Raw genomic sequence first — 18,058 nt, 5'->3', positions numbered from 1 at the left:
GCAAGATTAGCTTTTTTCCTGAAAGGGCCTTTTTTTATGAATTTAGATGTATGGTAGCACTTTATTTTAAGGTGTTATTGTTATGCACCAAAGCTGGTGGTGTTGTCTCCTTGCGTCTGCAGCATTGGACAAAAAGCTGCACTTGACAGCCGACTGCAAACGAACATGTGCATTCTGTGCTTGCGTGAGAGGAATTATCTATTTTAGCAGCTATCAATAGTATATATTCATCATTTAAAAGGAGAAACCGAAACAAAGATATACGAGATAAATGCAGATATACAAAACATAAACAAAGCAGCACTTGCTTACCATTTTGAATTTTGAACAGTAACATTGATAACTTTGATAACTTTCTTCATTTTAAATGCCTCATGCTGTTACGAACACATTCACATATTGGAATGCTTGGGTAAGATCATGTAACATTAAAACAGTCTTTTGTCTGTGCCACCTTCATCTGCTTACTAGTTTTCATTACTTTCACTTTAATTCTTGAAAACTGACTCATTTGCTAAACTGAACATCCAATCAGAGTTTTAACTCTCGTTGACTCCCCCGACGGCGATTCCACATGTTGAAACAGGCAAACTGCCTCCAAAACACAAAATAAACATGACTGACAGATGCTTACGGACGACCGACTGTCAGCTTGGTGTGTCCCGGGCTTTACGTGCATTTACTATAGTAACAGTTACAAGCATGGATACCGTAATTTTGAGCTAACACTAAACCAAACCCTAAACCTAAATGTGTACTATAGAAAACCTGAAGTTACTGTATGCATACTTGAAATTACTTTATGCATTAATTACATGCTGTTGATTAATCTTACTCAGTACTCACATATGGACTTTACACTTTACAATCCCACTTCAATTTTATTGATTTCTTTATTTTTTTATCCTTTAATAACAATGGTAATTTATTCCATTCACACCAAACTTTTAAATGTGCATGGGCAAGTATTATAATTCCTATCCATAGAGTCATAGGTATGCTGTTCTCTAACTATATCAAAATAATTTACCAAATAACTTGAAGCTGTCAGGGAGTCTCCGTCACCACCATGACCTTAAGCCTTTTACACACTGCACGATTTTAGCAATCCTATAAGATCATCGCTGGTCACACTGTGCAACATGAATCCAATAAACTTGGGTACGACATCATTAGCATGCGCTAGTGGTAAACAAAAAGAGCATAATGAATCACACTTTGACAGCTGTAGGTTTTATGTGTGCTGAAAAAAAAAGTGGAAGCGGTGAAAGAGGAAGGAATAAGAGCTTGAGGTAAGCAGTTTTATGCTTTAGCACCATGTCGCATTGATTTCATGTCGCATTTTTACTGGTTGTTCAGTAAACGTGGGTTGTAACTGCAAACACATTTTGCGATGATCATGCTGAATTTCTGACACTGCCAGAAAATTATCGTAGGCTATCTTTGGTCGCAAGACTGTGACAACGGCTGTCTTTGAACCTCTCTCACTGTACGACATAGGACAACCGATTAGGAGCCAAGATCACAGAAGCCAAGATCACAGAAATCGCCACATTGTTTCACAATGCCCATCTTTCGTCTGGGACAGCCGAAAATCGTGCATTGTGTCTCGGGCTTTAGTCTCCACAGCCAATCACCCGAATACTGATTGCCCGCGACTGTCTCAACTCACTAAGCTCCCTACAACACTGCACTCTCCCCACAGCCTCAGTGTCTGGTCTACAGTTTGCATTACCGAACTAGCCTGACTCTGTACCTTGCTACTTACCTGTGTTTACTCACCCTTAGATGCTCCTTCGCTCCACCTCTCCCATTCTCTACCACTCCTTCGCTCCTGCGGATCACCTGCAAGAGACAATCATCTGTTACCATCAGCATAGAGACCTGAAACCTTACATTTGCATATTACTCACCTTCTGATCATTGCTTCTCATTGCCACAGCCCATCTGTCAATAAAACTGCTGTTTTGCGTACTTCCCTCTGTGTTTCTGGCCTGTTTGCTGACAGAAGACCAGACCCCAAAATATGAATTTGGCTGAGGACCAGCTGTGGTGTCTGCGGTAGGGAGGTCAGCCATTGGAAAGGTATGTGGAGGAATTCCTCGAGCTGTCCTAATGGGTGAGCTGGCACGACGCTGCACTCGGTGCTTGTTTTCAGTTGGGTCTGGATGAGGAAACGATCTGTTGTGATCTACCTATGTGTGGTTTTCCCTTGGTCGAGTTGATTCATCTCATTCTTTATTTGAATGGTTCTACTTTTGAGGTAGAAGTTAAGAACAATGAGAATCATCCTCATCCAGCCCCCTCTGAAACACACCTTGCCTCTCCAGCTCATCCCACACCGGGACCTTCTACATTCCTAACCAATGGCTCCGATCACCCATTACCCCCCATTTACCCCCGAGCTTATAGGTGGATGTCAAACAGTGCTGAGCTGGAGGCCAAGATGGTAGATCCCGCATACCAGTCTGTCCGGTCCACGCTCAAATCCGCATCCCTTTTCCAGTCTTCAGTTCCAAGCTCAGTCCTCAGCCCAGAAATGCCGGCCGCTCAACAGTCATGTTTAAAGGCTGCTCTACCATCAAGCCTGCCAGCCGATTCACTCACAAGCCCTATGATGACAGCAGCTATCTCCTTAACCTCAGCCCAAAAAAGGGGAACGAGGAGGAAAAGACTGTTGGCTTTAGCTCCTGAACAGATTCGAGAGAGCTCTCCAGAGTCCACTCCAGAATGCTCTCCAGAGCTCAACATGAAGCCCACTCACATCACAGAGCTCAGCAAGGTGTCCAGCTCTCCTTCGTCTCTTTTGCCTCCGCTAGTCCCGTTCAGTTCTCCTTCATCTCAGAGTCTCAGTCACCACCATCACCATAGTCATCAGCCCCAGCGCACACCAGATCCCAGTCACCACAGCACTGATTGCCCGCACCTGTCTCAGCTCATTAAGCTCCCTATATCAGTGCACTCTCCCCACAGCCTCAGTGTCTGGTCTACAGTTTCCATGACTGAACTAGTCTGACTCCTTACCTTGCTTCTTACCTGTATTTACTCACCCTTACATGCTCCTTCGCTCCATCGCTTCTCCAGATCACCTGCAAGAGACAATCATCTGTTACCATCGGCGAAGAGACCTGAAACCTTACATCTACATATTACTCGCCTTCTGATCGTAGCTTCTCATTGCCACAGCCCGTCTGTCAATAAAACTGCTGTTTTGCATACTTACCTCTGTGTTTCTGGCCTGCTTGCTGACAGAAACCAAGTGATTACAATTTCTTTCATAAAAAAAGTCAGGCCTTAACTTTTCAAACATTCACTATTTGAATGAAAGTGAGGATGAACTTTTAACAGCATTCTAACCAATTTATTTAAAACATTTTCTAGCTAAATTGAGCCTTCTGCTATTTCTGTCTCTCATACTATGTGAACTGCTACTTTTAATGAGGTAGAGGTAGAAATGATAGCGGCTATATTAGGCTTGTTTAGGACTATAAATGAGTTGGAATACAAACCCCAGGAGTCCAGGTACTACTGTATAAAGAGAAAATCAAACATTTTGGCCTTCCACTTCGTGGTACCATGTGCTGAGCAGCAGAAGCTGTGGCATGTTTCAAGACTGTGTGATAGTTGAAAAGACTAGTTACCTTGTGAGTAGTATGGAAGTAAGGGTTGTGACTATCATGGTTATAGTTTGTGTGTTTGTTAGTTTTTGTTTTTGTTTTAGTGTGCTTGCTGGAGATATACTGATGGGTGCCTCAGAGAACTGAGCAGATTTACTCAATAACACAGGTACTGATCTTAATCGAATTATTGGACTATGTGAATTTTTTTTTAAAAGCTTTTTTATTGTAATTTGTTTTATGTTTTGTTGTGCTTATTCCAAGGAAATCATGGGCAAGGGGCAATCATGAATTGGATTTTGTTTTTACAGATGATGCTTGATTGCCATTTACTTTTCTTGAAAATATTGGTGGCTTGATGATAGGTCTTAAGACATTATTTTAAATGTTACTTTGTGATGAAGTGGCTTGAATTCATTGTGAGATTTTATTTTTGTGTGTTAATTTGTCTTGATTTTTATTTGTTTTGGACCAACAAACCACAGTGAGGTTTCCATTCTCTTATATATGGTTAACTCTGTTAAGGTGAGGGGGAGCAATATGTAGTGTTATGAATTGTGTGTTTCGCACTTGTAGTGATATTTGGTTTGTGTTGTGATTGAGTGTACATTTTTTGCAGAGTAATTGTCATTCCATATGATTGGGGAACCCTGTGGTCTGCAGTGATTATAATAATGTTTGGTTGTTTTGTTTCTTTTGTTTTCTTGCAACTTCTAATCACTTTCCTTGTCCAATAAATGTTTCTCTTTTGCAAAGAGAAACACTGTGGTTGTTGCCCTTCTTTTTCATTATCCCCATCTCTTGTAAGGTCTGGGGGTTACATACTGTACGTACTACTGTACACCCGCTGATACGAACCCCTGGAGCTGGACATATTAGAGCACATTACACCTGAACTGTGATGAATGCTTGACTGTTCATATTCATAGAAACCAATGTAGGGCACAGCATTCAGTGACCATTCAGTGTGACCAGTGGAATGGTGTTCATAACATTTGTTCACATTCAGAACATTCAAATGTCAGAAATAATGCATGTGTAATGCATAATTTGGTTGGCATCACCAAGGCCATGAGGGATTTTTGTTAATTTTAATAATTACGAGCTGTTGGCAGTGGTTAGTTGTTGGTTAATATCAAAACAGCTGAGTGATTTATTGTTTGAGTCAGCTATCATAATAAGGGTCTCTTCATAAGTAGTTTTCAGTCTCTGCAAAACAAATATAAATCTGATTAAAAAGTGAAAGTCGTGACATTTGCCAAGTATGGTAACCCATACTCGGAATTGGTGCTCTGCATTTAACCCATCCAAGTGCACACACACAGCAGTGAGAAGTGAACACACCGTGAACACACACCCGGAGCAGTGGGCAACTATATATCCAGCGCCCGGGGAGCAACTGGGGGTTCAGTGCCTTGCTCAAGGACACTTCAGTCATGGGTATTGCACTGTTCATTCACTCCCTCCTACCTACAACTCCTGCCAGCACCGAGACTCGAACCTGCAACCTTCGGGTTACAAGTCCAACTCTCTAACCATTAGGCCACAGCTGATCTTCAGTTCCTTGTAGTAGATCCCCCACAATCCACTGCAAACTCACATTCAGCTCAATCCAGATGGATAAACTCCAGCCAGCATTTATTCTAGCAGGAAATCATAAAAACATCAAATGATGAAAGCTGCAAATGCCTTCGTTAAAGATTTGTCTTTCACACATTTTTTTCACTTTCACTTCAGCATCAGTTTGTGGTATCCCTTTGCTGGTCCATGTTTGTGAAACGACGGATTTGCTTCAGCTCTGAAAACTGACACATAAGGTACAGTCATCAGAGCACTGGCTCCCTCTGTGAAATCCCCCCACCTCCTCATCTGACTTTCTCCAGCTCTGAGACCAAACAGGGTTTGTTGGTCGCTCAACAGCACCTGCACAGTATATGAGAACCAGGGCATCGACTGCTAGTTAATGCTGTGCTAATGAGGCAAGTTGACGAAATGTTTAGTGGACACCATCTGTGTTGTGCTGATGTATTAACTGAAAAAAAAAAAAAAAAAAACGGTCTTCTTTACAGACCCTGCAGAGCTGAAACAGAAGAACATCAGCAACACTTAGCTCTGTTTCCACACAAACTATTCCAGGACGGTTCTAAAGCTTCACAAAGTCTACAGAGAGTTAACCGCTCCAAAATACTGCAAATCCACAGAAAAAAAGTGATCTTGAGCACACAGGCCTGCAGTTTACTATAATCATAAAAGGTGTGTTTAGTTGAGATTAATAAACTCCAACATGCAGAATCAGATTTACTTCCAGGTCTTTGAGAAAAGAGTCAAGTTTGTTTGTGATCCTTTCTGTCCTGTGCAGGTATAACATATGAAAGTATGGCTGTTAACAGTAATGGCCTGTGTACAAGCACTGTGCAGAAGATAAACAGGGAGTTATTTCCTTTGGTAAGAGCACTCAAACAGTCAGGAACGTCACCTGCCGATGGCTTGATCAGATCACACATGGATTGGGGAGAGTACTGTGAGATCTCACGTCTGTCTGACGCTGAGCGTCTCAAGGCCACCATTGAAAACTGACCTTTTCTGTCTGTCTGTAGGTGGAACTGAGTATAGTCGCACTGACTGACGTCAGACATCATTAGAAATGCTGCCGTTGAGAAAACGCATGGACTTTCTGTAGGATGGAGTCTGGGTACACCGCTAATGATTCCTGTCTCTCGAGGAAAGTAACTGAGTGAAGAATAGAAAGAGGCTTGATGGAAAGCTGCATAAACAGAGGACAATGAGAATGTGACTGTGTGACACATGCGATGATATAATTAGGTCAGAAGGAGCATGAGAAAGAAGTAAAACAGAAAGAGCAGTAGACTGCTTTGATGCACATATTCTACTTTGATAGTATATCACTCTTGTAGCAATAGTCAAGATGTGTTTCCCCGAGAACATGCGGACTGATACATGTGAGAATTCACACTAAGACACTTTCTTACATCATCTGTGTAAATGTTTGATAATAGCACAGTGTAATAAGAGTTATAAGAATGTAATAAGAATTATCTGTAATGATTCATTAAAGTCCTGATTTAAATGAAATGTTCAATTGCATCTTCTGCAGTAATGACATTCTGATGTGGTGCGGCAAGATATTTATGTTTTGAGACAGATCATTATTTATTTATTTGCCGTTTGCTGTGTTGTTCTCACAGCTGTGATTTAAGAGGAACATCTAAATATTGAAAGATGTTTCTGTCCTAAAGCAATCTGAGACATAATCAGGAACGTGTGTTCATCTGCGCCTCAATGAAGATGCCTGGTAAATTAAATGTTTTAAAAAAGGCAGTGCAATGGAGAAATATTCAGAGATGAGTTCAAAGACATAAAGCGTTCAAGCTGGTCATTCAAAATATCTGAAAAAATCAGATGTTTTCCATCGAAACGATCCGCCCAGCAGGGACCTGTAAAGCACATAGAATTACATCAGAGAGAAGCTGAGGGGGAAGTGAGGAGAGAGAGAGAGAGAGAGAGAGAGAGAGAGGAAAAATTCTTCAAGAATGAGGAAATTTTACTGCTCTCCTCCCTCTCTCTCTCTTCTGCCCCCTCGCTCTTTCTTCCCCAGTCAATCAGGAGCATTCAGAGCAGCGACCGACTGACAGGAGGAGAGAGAAGCAGCATCCAGCATCAGCAGCTCCGCAGGTAAGACTGACAGCTCTCGCTCATCACTTCATGATCATTTGATTTCAACCTTCTGATGCTTGAGTCCTTAAATCACAGACTTCAGAAGCTTCAGCATCTTTGGCTTTTTCAAAATGCTTTATAGGAGAGTTCATGTCTGTCCATTGCAAAAAATAAAATAAAAATTTTGCACATATTCAGAGTAAGTACAACTCTTTCACCAAACATGCTCAATTTATGCTCTGCTTAAGAAAGAAAGAAAGAAAGTTTTCTATAGATCTGGTCACTGTCAGTAATTGTGCGCTGCTCGTCTGAAGTTTGGACTGAAGAGGTTCTGCTTACAATCTCTTTAAGTTTTCATCTTGTCAGGGAGTGGTGGTCACGTGATCTCTGGCTGTAAAGTTTTTATTATCAATGTTCAGAATATCATGCTTGTCTGTCTATTATACACTTCTGAAAAAGACTGACACAGAAGAGGTTCTGCGAGTTTAGACAGGGCTCATTTGTGTGATGGTAAACTGATGATGACATTTGTTAATGAAGAGAAATGATGAGATGGGAAGGAAAAAATCATCAGGAGCAGGCTGGGGGGTACAGCAGCTGAAATCCTCGTCCGTTTTATGTGTATTTCATGATACATATTGTTCCAAAGCAGCTTTACAGAAATTAAACCATATATAAAATCAATTTATCTTTATTATTATCTATTTTTATTTCAGTTTTAGATACTTAATTGACTTCAACTTAAACCTCTTTTGTTTTAATTCTTTCAGAATTGTTACATTGTTTTAAGTTTTTTAATCTAATATTTTATTATTATATTATATTATTTTATTGCAACTATAGGCACTTTATGAACTCATGTATGCAGTTTCACTTTGAATAAAAGCATCTACAAACTGTATTTAAAAAAAGTAACAGTAACAACACTATTACACAAATTAACTTTATAAAGATTTATGCTTATGAAAAATTTTACTCAGATAAGAGCTGCTTTTACAGCTGGTTTGGAAACTTTGTCTTGTATAGGAACAAATGAACTGCTGCTGCACGTTTATCTCTCTCTCGATGGAGTTCTCAGTTCAGTCAGATCTGATTTAAAGCTGATGTCATTTTAGTGGCTGTATTTTGGCCTAGCCCAGCTTAACCCCTCATCAATAAGTCTGTCTGAGCGTCCAGATACAGGGTGCGACTCCTAATACACCTGCGCTTAGACGCAGTTTCTTTTTAGTACTGTATGACGTGCACTTAAACAAATCATGCTCTTGAGCAAAACAGCTTTTAACAATAAAAAGCTCTTTTAATGACATCAGTAGATGTTATATTATTGAACCAACATGGCTCAAATGACGAATATGCAACTAAGTTACTATGGTCTCAGGAAACACTGTCTAGTTATTTCATGCATCACATTCTGGCATGTAAGCACTAGAACTATTGTTCTGCTGATTTTTATGGGAAAGTAGCACTGAAATCAACCAGTGGCTTTGATTTGGGGCTGGGCTATCTGGAGAGAGTTGTTTTGGTAATAGTTGTACCGATATTTTCATTTCAGTATCAGCTCTGTGTCAGATGCTGAAGATCTTTTTTGTACTATTCCTTTATTTTCACTCACCAAAGAGAAAAGTAGAGTGGTGCTTCCCAGGTCTGTTGATGTTATACACTGCTAGTGCTAGTGTCATGGTGCATGTCCAAAACACCAGAGTGTGAAATAATGTCCAAAACACATGACATCAAATCCTAAAGTAGCTCAGAGCAGAACTGCTGTCTGTTCTCACCTGCCACTGCTGACCAGAACTAACTGACTGTTCAGCAGTATTTTCAGACATTTAAATGAATTTTATCCCATCTTAGCATGACAGGATGTTCGCTCAGGTCGTGACATTTCCTTTCTCTGGTGTGATCTGGCCGACAGACACTGGAGCCTGGACACAACTGACAACGCTGTTTAAAGTCAACACGAAATCAGAGCTGACCATTCTGTGTCATTCATCAAAAAGTGTTTTAAATCTTTCATTCAGATTTGATTAGCTTTGAAACTACTTTCAACGATCCCTCTTACTTTTTCATACATCTCTTCAAACCTTCTGAAACTTGGATGTAAAACAGCTTGCACATGCTGTTTTTATGTTGATCTATCCTCTGTATGGTGAATGTCTAATATTGAATTCTGCATGACAAAACTTGACTGAAATTCATATGTGTTTGAAACAGGAGGGATAGACGTTTAAAGAGAAGAGGACACTGCAACGCTTTACATCACTCCAGATCTGAGAGCCAACAGTGTATCTGCGAAACCTGAGTTTAAATGTTTTGCTTGCCGATCTGAGTAGAAAAAAATACGTTCTCATTTACAGAACCAATCATCATCCATTGGTTTGGGGGTGTTCCTCCCTGTAAACATGGCGTTAGTGTTGCCTTTCCTGCTTCTGCTTCTGCCAAGTCCTGCCCTCTCCAGCCAACATCTGCAGACAGGAGCTCATCGCGTCTCCAGAGACATCAAACCCCAGCCTATTAAACTTGTTATTTCGGACACATGTGCACAAGATGGGGCCAAAGACAGAGAGCTAGACTTGGATCCCGATTCTCCTCTGGTCTTGACCCATCGGATCCGTCTGGTGCCAGGGTCAGGTTCAGCTTGTGGTCAGTGTGAGCTGGACTTCGCAGCCCTGCGTGATCGCATTGAAAGACTGGAGAAGGAAGTTTCGGATCTGAGGGAGAAATGTGGAGGTCCAGAAGGATGCTGCAGCTCCCAGCAGAGCAAAGGTAAAGCTCATCCAGTTCCAGCCGGCCTCCAACCGGAAGAGCTTTCATGAGCTTGACAAATCTAGAGCAGTAGTCTGAAATATCCTGAAGCGTGTGTGTTCAAGATGTCTTTAAGGATCTTTGAGGATTTCCTAATAGGAAATATTCAGTTCTAATCAAATCAGATCCTACTAGATCAAATAAATGATTATTATTATTACAATCAGTTTGCTTCAGAATAGGATCCCAAATGTATCTGGAAATAATTAAATTCTTAGGGGATTCATAGAGCATCCCTATTTATTCCATTGAATCCTTTAGCATTTGTTTCGGATTATCAAAATTCCATAAGCAATCCAGTGCATTCAGTTCCTCATGCACAGTCATGCTTATATTCTGGATGTATCTTTGATACATTACTACAGCACTACTTCTAGTACTACTACTGCTACTACTACTAGAGTAGAATAGAATAAAATAGAATAGAATAGAATAATTGAAAAAGATCGATTCAGTAACCAATGAGAAAATATGTATTCATAGTTTATCTGAACAAGGCAGCTGTTTGTGAAAAATCCTCGAAGGAAAAGCAACATTTGCTGAATCTCATTTCAAATTTCACACTGCAGTCTTGTTTTTAACAGATATATTTGACAATGGCAATGTGCTTTTAATGGATAATTTCATGTATGCAGAATAAACAGTGTGAATGGCTGCAGCTGCTCTAGTAAACACAACCTACACAAGATACTGTAGTAAACCCAGCTGTTTCACATACAGTATGACCATTGCTTCTATGATTAGTTAAACATTTAAACAAAGTTAACAGCAAAATATACACAAGAAAAAAAATATATATATTTTACAATATGAATGTAGTTTTTTCTGGAGAAAAAAAAAAAAACCTGGGACTGAAGTACCATAAAATGAGTGCATATGACCTGTGAACTATATTCCAGTTTAACAGCATTGACTGAAAAACATATTGAAAGTTCGGAAACCTTGAAACAGGTGATATTTCAGCACACTGAACAACCATTTTATCTGAATAATGACAATGAGAGACTTTGAAGGGGTCATGAACTGCCTTTTCTTTTGTCCTGTTCTCTGAGGTCCACTTATAAAGTTATCAAGATTTTTACATAAAAAAACCATTATAATTTAGAAGTAATAGTCTATTTTCTGCCCTGTTTGAATAGGCATGGAGGATTGTTGAAGCAGAAGTGAACACCCACTGCTGTTGTGTATGAATTGACAGCAACATTCCTCACAGATGGATGCTGCTGTGATTTAGGTCAAAAACACATAAATACTCGTATCAAACGATCTGTTTAACAGACAAAGCAATAGTGACCACGCAATAAAAACTGTTACTTACACTTGTATGGTGCAACATTTTTGTCTGATCCAATATAGTCACACAGCATCATCTTTTATTTTCAATCTTTCTGAAAATCCTGCATTGAGAAGTACCTTGTTTGTAAACAAATCCACAGTAAAATGAAGTAAACAAAGGACCAAGTTCTTACCGATGTGATCTGGATCTTCATTAAAAATCAAGTTCATCAAATAAATCATTTGATCATTTATCATTTGGTTTCTGTGTAGACCTGTGTTTACTGCTATTGTCATTTACCTACAACATGCGCAAATTGTTGGACGGGGCTAAACAGACAGCGATGTAGAATCGGTGGGCAGGGCTAAATAGGCAGCGATATAGAATCAGTGCGTAAATCCTAGTTACCACGGGATGTAGATCCAGCAGAAACAGAGAAACAAATTGAGACATAATTAGCGTAGCTGCTGTTCCAGCCAAGTAAAATTAATTAGTTTAACCCAAGCTTAAGAATAATAATGCGCATTTGATCAGATATAACTGCAGTCCAAGATTATGAGATGCATTATTTGAATACTTGGCCAAAGAGGTGTGTTTTTGATCTAGATTTAAACAGAGGAAGTGTGTCTGAACCCCGAATATTATCAGGAAGGCTATTCCAGAGTTTGGGACCCAAATGCGAAAAAGCTCTACCTCCTTTAGTGGACTTTGCTATCCTAGGTACTATCAAAAGTCCAGCGTTTTGTGACCTTAGGGAGCGTGATGGATTGTAGCGTGGTAGAAGACTAGTTAGGTACGCAGGAGCTAAGCCATTAAGGGCCTTATAAGTAAGTAATAATATTTTGTAACTGATACAGAACTTAATAGGTAGACAGTGCAGAGACTGTAGTATTGGGGTAATATGATCATACTTTCTGTAGCTTGTTTATTGAAGATGCAGGACAAGCACCTAGCAGTGCATTACAATAGTCCAGTCTAGAGGTCATGAATGCATGAACTAGCTTTTCTGCATCAGAAACAGTAACATGTTTCAGACAGTAATGTAGAATCGGTGGGTGAGGCTAAACAGTCAGTAATGTAAATAGGTGGGTGGGGCTAAACAGGCAGTAATGTAGAATTAGTGGGTGGGGCTACACAGGCATTGATGTAAATCGGTGGGTGGGGCTTAACAAGCAGTAATGTAGAATCGATGGGAGGGGTTAAACAGGCAGTAATGTAGAATCAGTGGGTGGGGCTAAACAGGCAGTGATGTAGAAGTAGACGTCGATCATCTTATTTGGAGGTGGTGCTTATCCACACTATTACAACATAGAGTGGCACATTCCACAAGCTGTTGCTTTGGCAGACTGCCTTCAATATAAGCTGTTTTTATACTAACAAGATAGTTTAGCTTTAGCTTTTTTTCTGTCTGACACACAGTTGAATCCTGATGTGATATGTTTTTTTTCTCCACAGGTGCAGTCTGTACCACCGTTCGTCCCACAACTGACAAGTGTCCGGATGACTGCAGTGACCAGGGTCGCTGTGTAGATGGCAAATGTGTCTGTTTCCCAGGATTCAGCGGGCCTGACTGCAGTGTGCCTGACTGCCCTGATGACTGCAGCAGCCAGGGCCAATGTGTGAATGGCCAGTGTGTGTGTGACCCAGGCTTTACTGGCCCAGACTGCTCCTCCAGCACATGTCCTGATAACTGCAGTGACAAGGGCCGCTGTGTGAACGGCAGGTGTGTGTGCGATGCCGGCTTTACCGGGCCTAACTGCGGGACACCGGGCTGTCCAGATAACTGTAACAAGCGGGGTCGCTGCGTGAACGGCCAGTGTGTGTGTGATGCAGGGTTTACCGGGCCTAACTGCAGTACAAGGGGCTGTCCGGATAACTGTAACAAGCGGGGTCGCTGCGTGAACGGCCAGTGTGTGTGTGATGCAGGGTTTACCGGGCCTAACTGCGGTACAAGGGGCTGTCCGGATAACTGTAACAAGCGGGGTCGCTGCGTGAACGGCCAGTGTGTGTGTGATGCAGGGTTTACTGGGCCTAACTGTGGAACACGGGGGTGTCCGGCTAATTGCAATAAAAGGGGCCGCTGTGTGAATAGAAAATGTGTGTGCGACTCAGGATTTGCTGGTCACGACTGCTCTGAGATCTCCTGCCCAGGGAACTGTAATGACAGGGGCCGATGTGTGAATGGACAGTGCGTGTGCGATCCTGGCATCTCTGGGTCGGACTGCTCTGTCAGAACATGTCCAGAGAACTGCAACAATCGTGGACAGTGTGTAAACGGCAAGTGTGTCTGTGAGAGCGGCTTTACGGGCCCCAACTGCTCGTCCAGATCTTGTCCTGGAGACTGCAGTAACCATGGCAGATGCGTCGACGGCCGCTGTGTGTGTGATAGCGGTTTTACAGGACCAGACTGCTCGGCCAAGGCTTGTCCCAATGACTGCAGTAACAAAGGCAGATGTGTGAATGGGAAGTGTGTCTGTGAAGCAGGCTACTCCGGTCAGGACTGCTCCACCAAAACCTGCCCCAACAACTGCAATAACAAGGGCCACTGTGTGAGGGGTCGCTGCGTGTGCCAGCGTGGTTTCACGGGGCCTGACTGCACCGAGTGTCAGTCGGGCTTCACAGGGGAAAACTGTGACACTGGTGAGTGATGCACGTGATATATTACTGTATTGAGTACTGCAATAAAATGTGATAAAAAGTCTGCACATAAAAGTCTCAGCATTGTTTCAACTCACTGAAGCGCTTTAGCATTTGAAGCACCATGTCTCTTGGTGTCATAGTATTTATGATAGTTCTCACAGGATAAGTTCACAGTCTCATGAATAATTATGAGACACTGCTAATTCGACTCTAGCAAAGGTTCTCAACCTTTCTGATGGCAGGGCCCCCACCATCCAACAGCACAATGGGGGACCTTCACACCAGAGGAACCTTCTCGTAGGTCCTAGAACTACTGGTGGATGTTCCCACTTTTTGGCGTGTTCGCACTGCAGGAACTAGGAACGGTTATAGTTCTAGAAACTCTGTTTGGAGGAACTAAATAAGCTTCTAATTCAGATAAGGGTCTGAGTAAAAATATTTACTACACGAACATGGAAAACAGTGATAACGGCATTTCCCTTTTGTCTGCAGTGTTGTTCTTTTCCTTGATGACAACACTGCAAGTTGTCATAGGAGATTTAGTCACGTTTTCATGCTCTTTTAATAGTGTAAATTGTGCATTTACATTCTGTCTCCGTCATGAAACCCATGATACACAACAAAAACAACTTAGATCACGGCAATCCTCCATTCACCAGTTATTGACTTTTGTAAATAATGCAAATAAAGCGCTTCGGAGTTCCTGCTGCCGGTGCGAATGCAACCAGAAAAACAGGCCGAGGGAGAAATTGGTTTTCTTGGAACGTCCCTGCTGGGTAATTCCCAGAACAGAGGGCATAGAACTGCGTGGTGCAAAAGCCCCTATTATTTTCACCTTCCAATTAATAATTGGGGATCAAGCACCAAACTCTTGTCCCATGTAATTGTAATTACCTTTGTAATTGTTGCATGCCCCATAGAAACGCACATAGGAAAGCACACAGACAGAGGACAGTTTGAACATTAAGCACAGCAGGTTTGGACTCTCAAACTCAAACCTTCTGCCCAGCTGTCCAAATTAGTTTATGTTAATTCCTCTGATTGTTTGTCTTATGAAGAGTCCAAAAAAAAAACTAAAAAAAAAAAAACTAAAAAAGGGAATTAGGCCATCTCCAGACCATACCAACTAAGATGTATGGAATTCCAACTGATTAGTCAAGCTGTTCTTAAATAACACACTAATTCATTCATGAGCATTTGAGGCTGTTTTAAGAACTTGAACCAGACTTGTGTGATTATTGCAAATTATACGTTCTGTCATATTATTTTTATTTATTAATTGTAATCATAAGCATGCTGGTTTAGTTTTACAGTTTACTGCACTTTGTTTTTCTAGTTATTTACCTATAGTGGCTACTGAATCTGAATTTGGTGCGGCATATTGAGTGAAACTTTTATACTCGCCATTATGGGCGTCTGTTGTTTTGAATTTTGGTGAAAAATGCTACATATTGGCATATCGTTGTAACTCATTATGTAGCACAAGACAAGACAGCTTTTTTGCTGAACTTGCTGTCTGCCATTTTGAAATGTTTTGAACACCTACGTTTCAATCTAATCTAATTTTCATTTCCAGACCATGCTGGCCAAAAGTTCTTGATTTCATGTTGATAGCATGATGCCAAACTGCATCTAAGACTGTATCTCTTAAATGGTGTGGCATATTGACACCAAACTTTATGTGTGTCATTGTCACCTCACATTGACATCCATTTGATAAGAGCGCCACATATTGGTCAAAAGTAAAAAGCAATTAAAGCACATTACAATTGGCTGATTTTTGGGTGCTTGGCACACATCATTTTTAAATTAATACAATTAAATTATTATTATTATTATGATAACATCTCAAAAATATGTTTTAGTCTTTCATGACCTTTTAGGAGTTTCAAGCCTTATTTTGGAACCTATTCACGGAAAGTGACAAATCCATTTCAGATTTTTACAGCTTCTGAGTATGTCCACTTTTTCCTTTGGGAGGGAGCAGATGGTATAACAGCTTTACAGACACAGACATTTTAAAGAGCGTCTTTATATTCCATTTGAAGGTGTTTAAATAATCTACACATATGGTAACAATACATCATTATATTTTGTATTGCCCTGAGTGTTCACTGTATCTTTATGAGTGCTCTTGGTGAGTGAATACAGCACTGGGTCAGCAGTAATCAGACCTAGTAGAAACAGGTGGGATTGAATCTGTTTCTGTTTCGTTTCTGTTTCTGTCCAGCACTGGCGGGCGTCTCGCGTCTCAACACCAGAGACATCACTGAGTCATCTGTCACTCTGTTCTGGACTCCACCTGCCGTGCAGTACGACACCTACCACATAACCTTCACCAGCAGGGCAAGTACAGCACTACCAGACAACATTACATATACAAATTCATTACGACACACTGCATGATAAGCATAACAAGCACCGATTTCACTGTTATATCCTCAAAAGGACAAATGGGTGAATAATAGCAGTAGATGTTCAGCCCGGAAAACATGGGGTCAGTTCCAAATGTAGTATTATTTAAATTAATTACTGAATTCCTCATTTTCAGAATTTATACATAATTTATACAGTACATCCAAAATAAATAAACTGTAAATGAGAATCACCCCCCCCCACTTCTGATATCAAATCTGGCTGAGTGTGTTTTCCAAAGGAAAAACAAATTAATTTTTACACAGACATAAAATGAGCCCAATCTGGCAGTGGAAAAATGAGCTATTAGCTTCGGATAGAAGCCTTGTTTTGATTTAAAGAACTCTGAATGTTTACTGCCCATCTCTACCTCAGCAACCATCTCAACGCTACTGTAACCATACACAACACCCATCACTACAAGTGACTATATAAAGTCCAGTTTTGTTAGGGAGCCATAGAAGACATACAGTACATGTCACCATGACTGTGGAGTCAGTAGTTCTGACTGTTATTGGACGTTTCATTTCTGGAGCAGGAAGAGCGAAGCTTCCATAGGAGAACTGAGGTAATTGTAATGGAATTACCATACAGGTTTTCTTAGCTGAGGGGTTTGTTGCAACCAGCTGCTGGACTACAGTAATGTTTCAGCTCAGTTTGATGGCGTGTTTCTGTCAGCAATTGTTCATTAAGAAACATATGCTATTAATCTGCTGTGGGGTGGGTGATGTAAGTTCTATCAATGAGAGACTGCAGCAGACTCATCAGATGCTTCAGGAATGAAATGTGGTGATGCTGTAATCTCTGAAATATCCCAACATGCTGAAACTCTTATTTCTGCATGCAACAGTATTTGAAGCACTTCAGTCTAATCCGCAGCTCTCAGACAGCTTCCTGCAAGGATTAAAAGCCCAAAAAGAGCACAAGAGGAGAAGTCTAATAATCATGTAAATTCAAATCATCTTATTTCTACAGAGGTTCAAAGTTCAGGTTTATCAAACGTTCAGCATGATGAATGTTCTTGTTAAAACCATGTTTTGGTCTCAACTGGTCCTAGCCTAGTTAGGAATCTATGCTGAGGGCTTGTCTGGTTGTCAAGGTCTTCGTTGAGAATCTGTCTCAAGAACTCATTTAATGGTCATGGCCTTTACTGTGGGGGTATTGTGGTCATTCCTGGGTGCAGATTCAAAATCTGGTCTGGATACAAGCTGGATTCAGCTGACTACAATAATGATAGGGTGAGGCAGACAGACTAATATTAGCGTAGATGCCATTCTTCTAACGATGTAGCAAGTACATTGGGTGTTATGGGAAGTGTTCCTGGTTCCGGTTGACCTAATTAATGCAGCCTAACAATCCTTTAATGGATTTGAATATAAGAGATGTGTTAGTGTGTTATGTGTAAGACAGGTTAAAGAGATGCGTCTTTAATCTAGATTTAAACGGACAGAGTGTGTCTGCCTCCCGAACAATGTTAGGTAGATTGTTCCAGAGTTTGGGCACTAAATAGGAAACTGATTTTCTAGTCACAGTCCTGTTCCGGGCTTTATAAGTAGTCAGCAAGATTTTAAAATGTATGCCATGTTTAATACGTAGCCAGTGCAGTTTTGACAGAACCGGACTAAAATGGTCA

General features: G+C 40.9%; 1 protein-coding gene across 1 annotated transcript in view; it reads left to right on the top strand.

Moving 5' to 3' along the window:
- The first annotated feature begins 7,175 nt into the window (after positions 1-7,175).
- LOC109088009 (tenascin-like) overlaps positions 7,176-18,058 on the top strand; it is a 48,539-nt gene continuing 37,656 nt past the window's right edge. The window contains exons 1-4 of the mRNA XM_042745385.1: positions 7,176-7,310; positions 9,504-10,055; positions 12,826-14,010; positions 16,241-16,356. Of these exons, the coding sequence (XP_042601319.1) occupies positions 9,692-10,055; positions 12,826-14,010; positions 16,241-16,356 (1,665 nt within the window). The 5' untranslated portion in view covers positions 7,176-7,310; positions 9,504-9,691. The remainder of the gene's footprint in view (positions 7,311-9,503; positions 10,056-12,825; positions 14,011-16,240; positions 16,357-18,058) is intronic.

This window comes from Cyprinus carpio, chromosome B19 (genome assembly GCF_018340385.1).
Source record: "Cyprinus carpio isolate SPL01 chromosome B19, ASM1834038v1, whole genome shotgun sequence".
NCBI lineage: Eukaryota > Metazoa > Chordata > Actinopteri > Cypriniformes > Cyprinidae > Cyprinus > Cyprinus carpio.
This window is presented reverse-complemented; position numbering and strand designations above follow the sequence as displayed.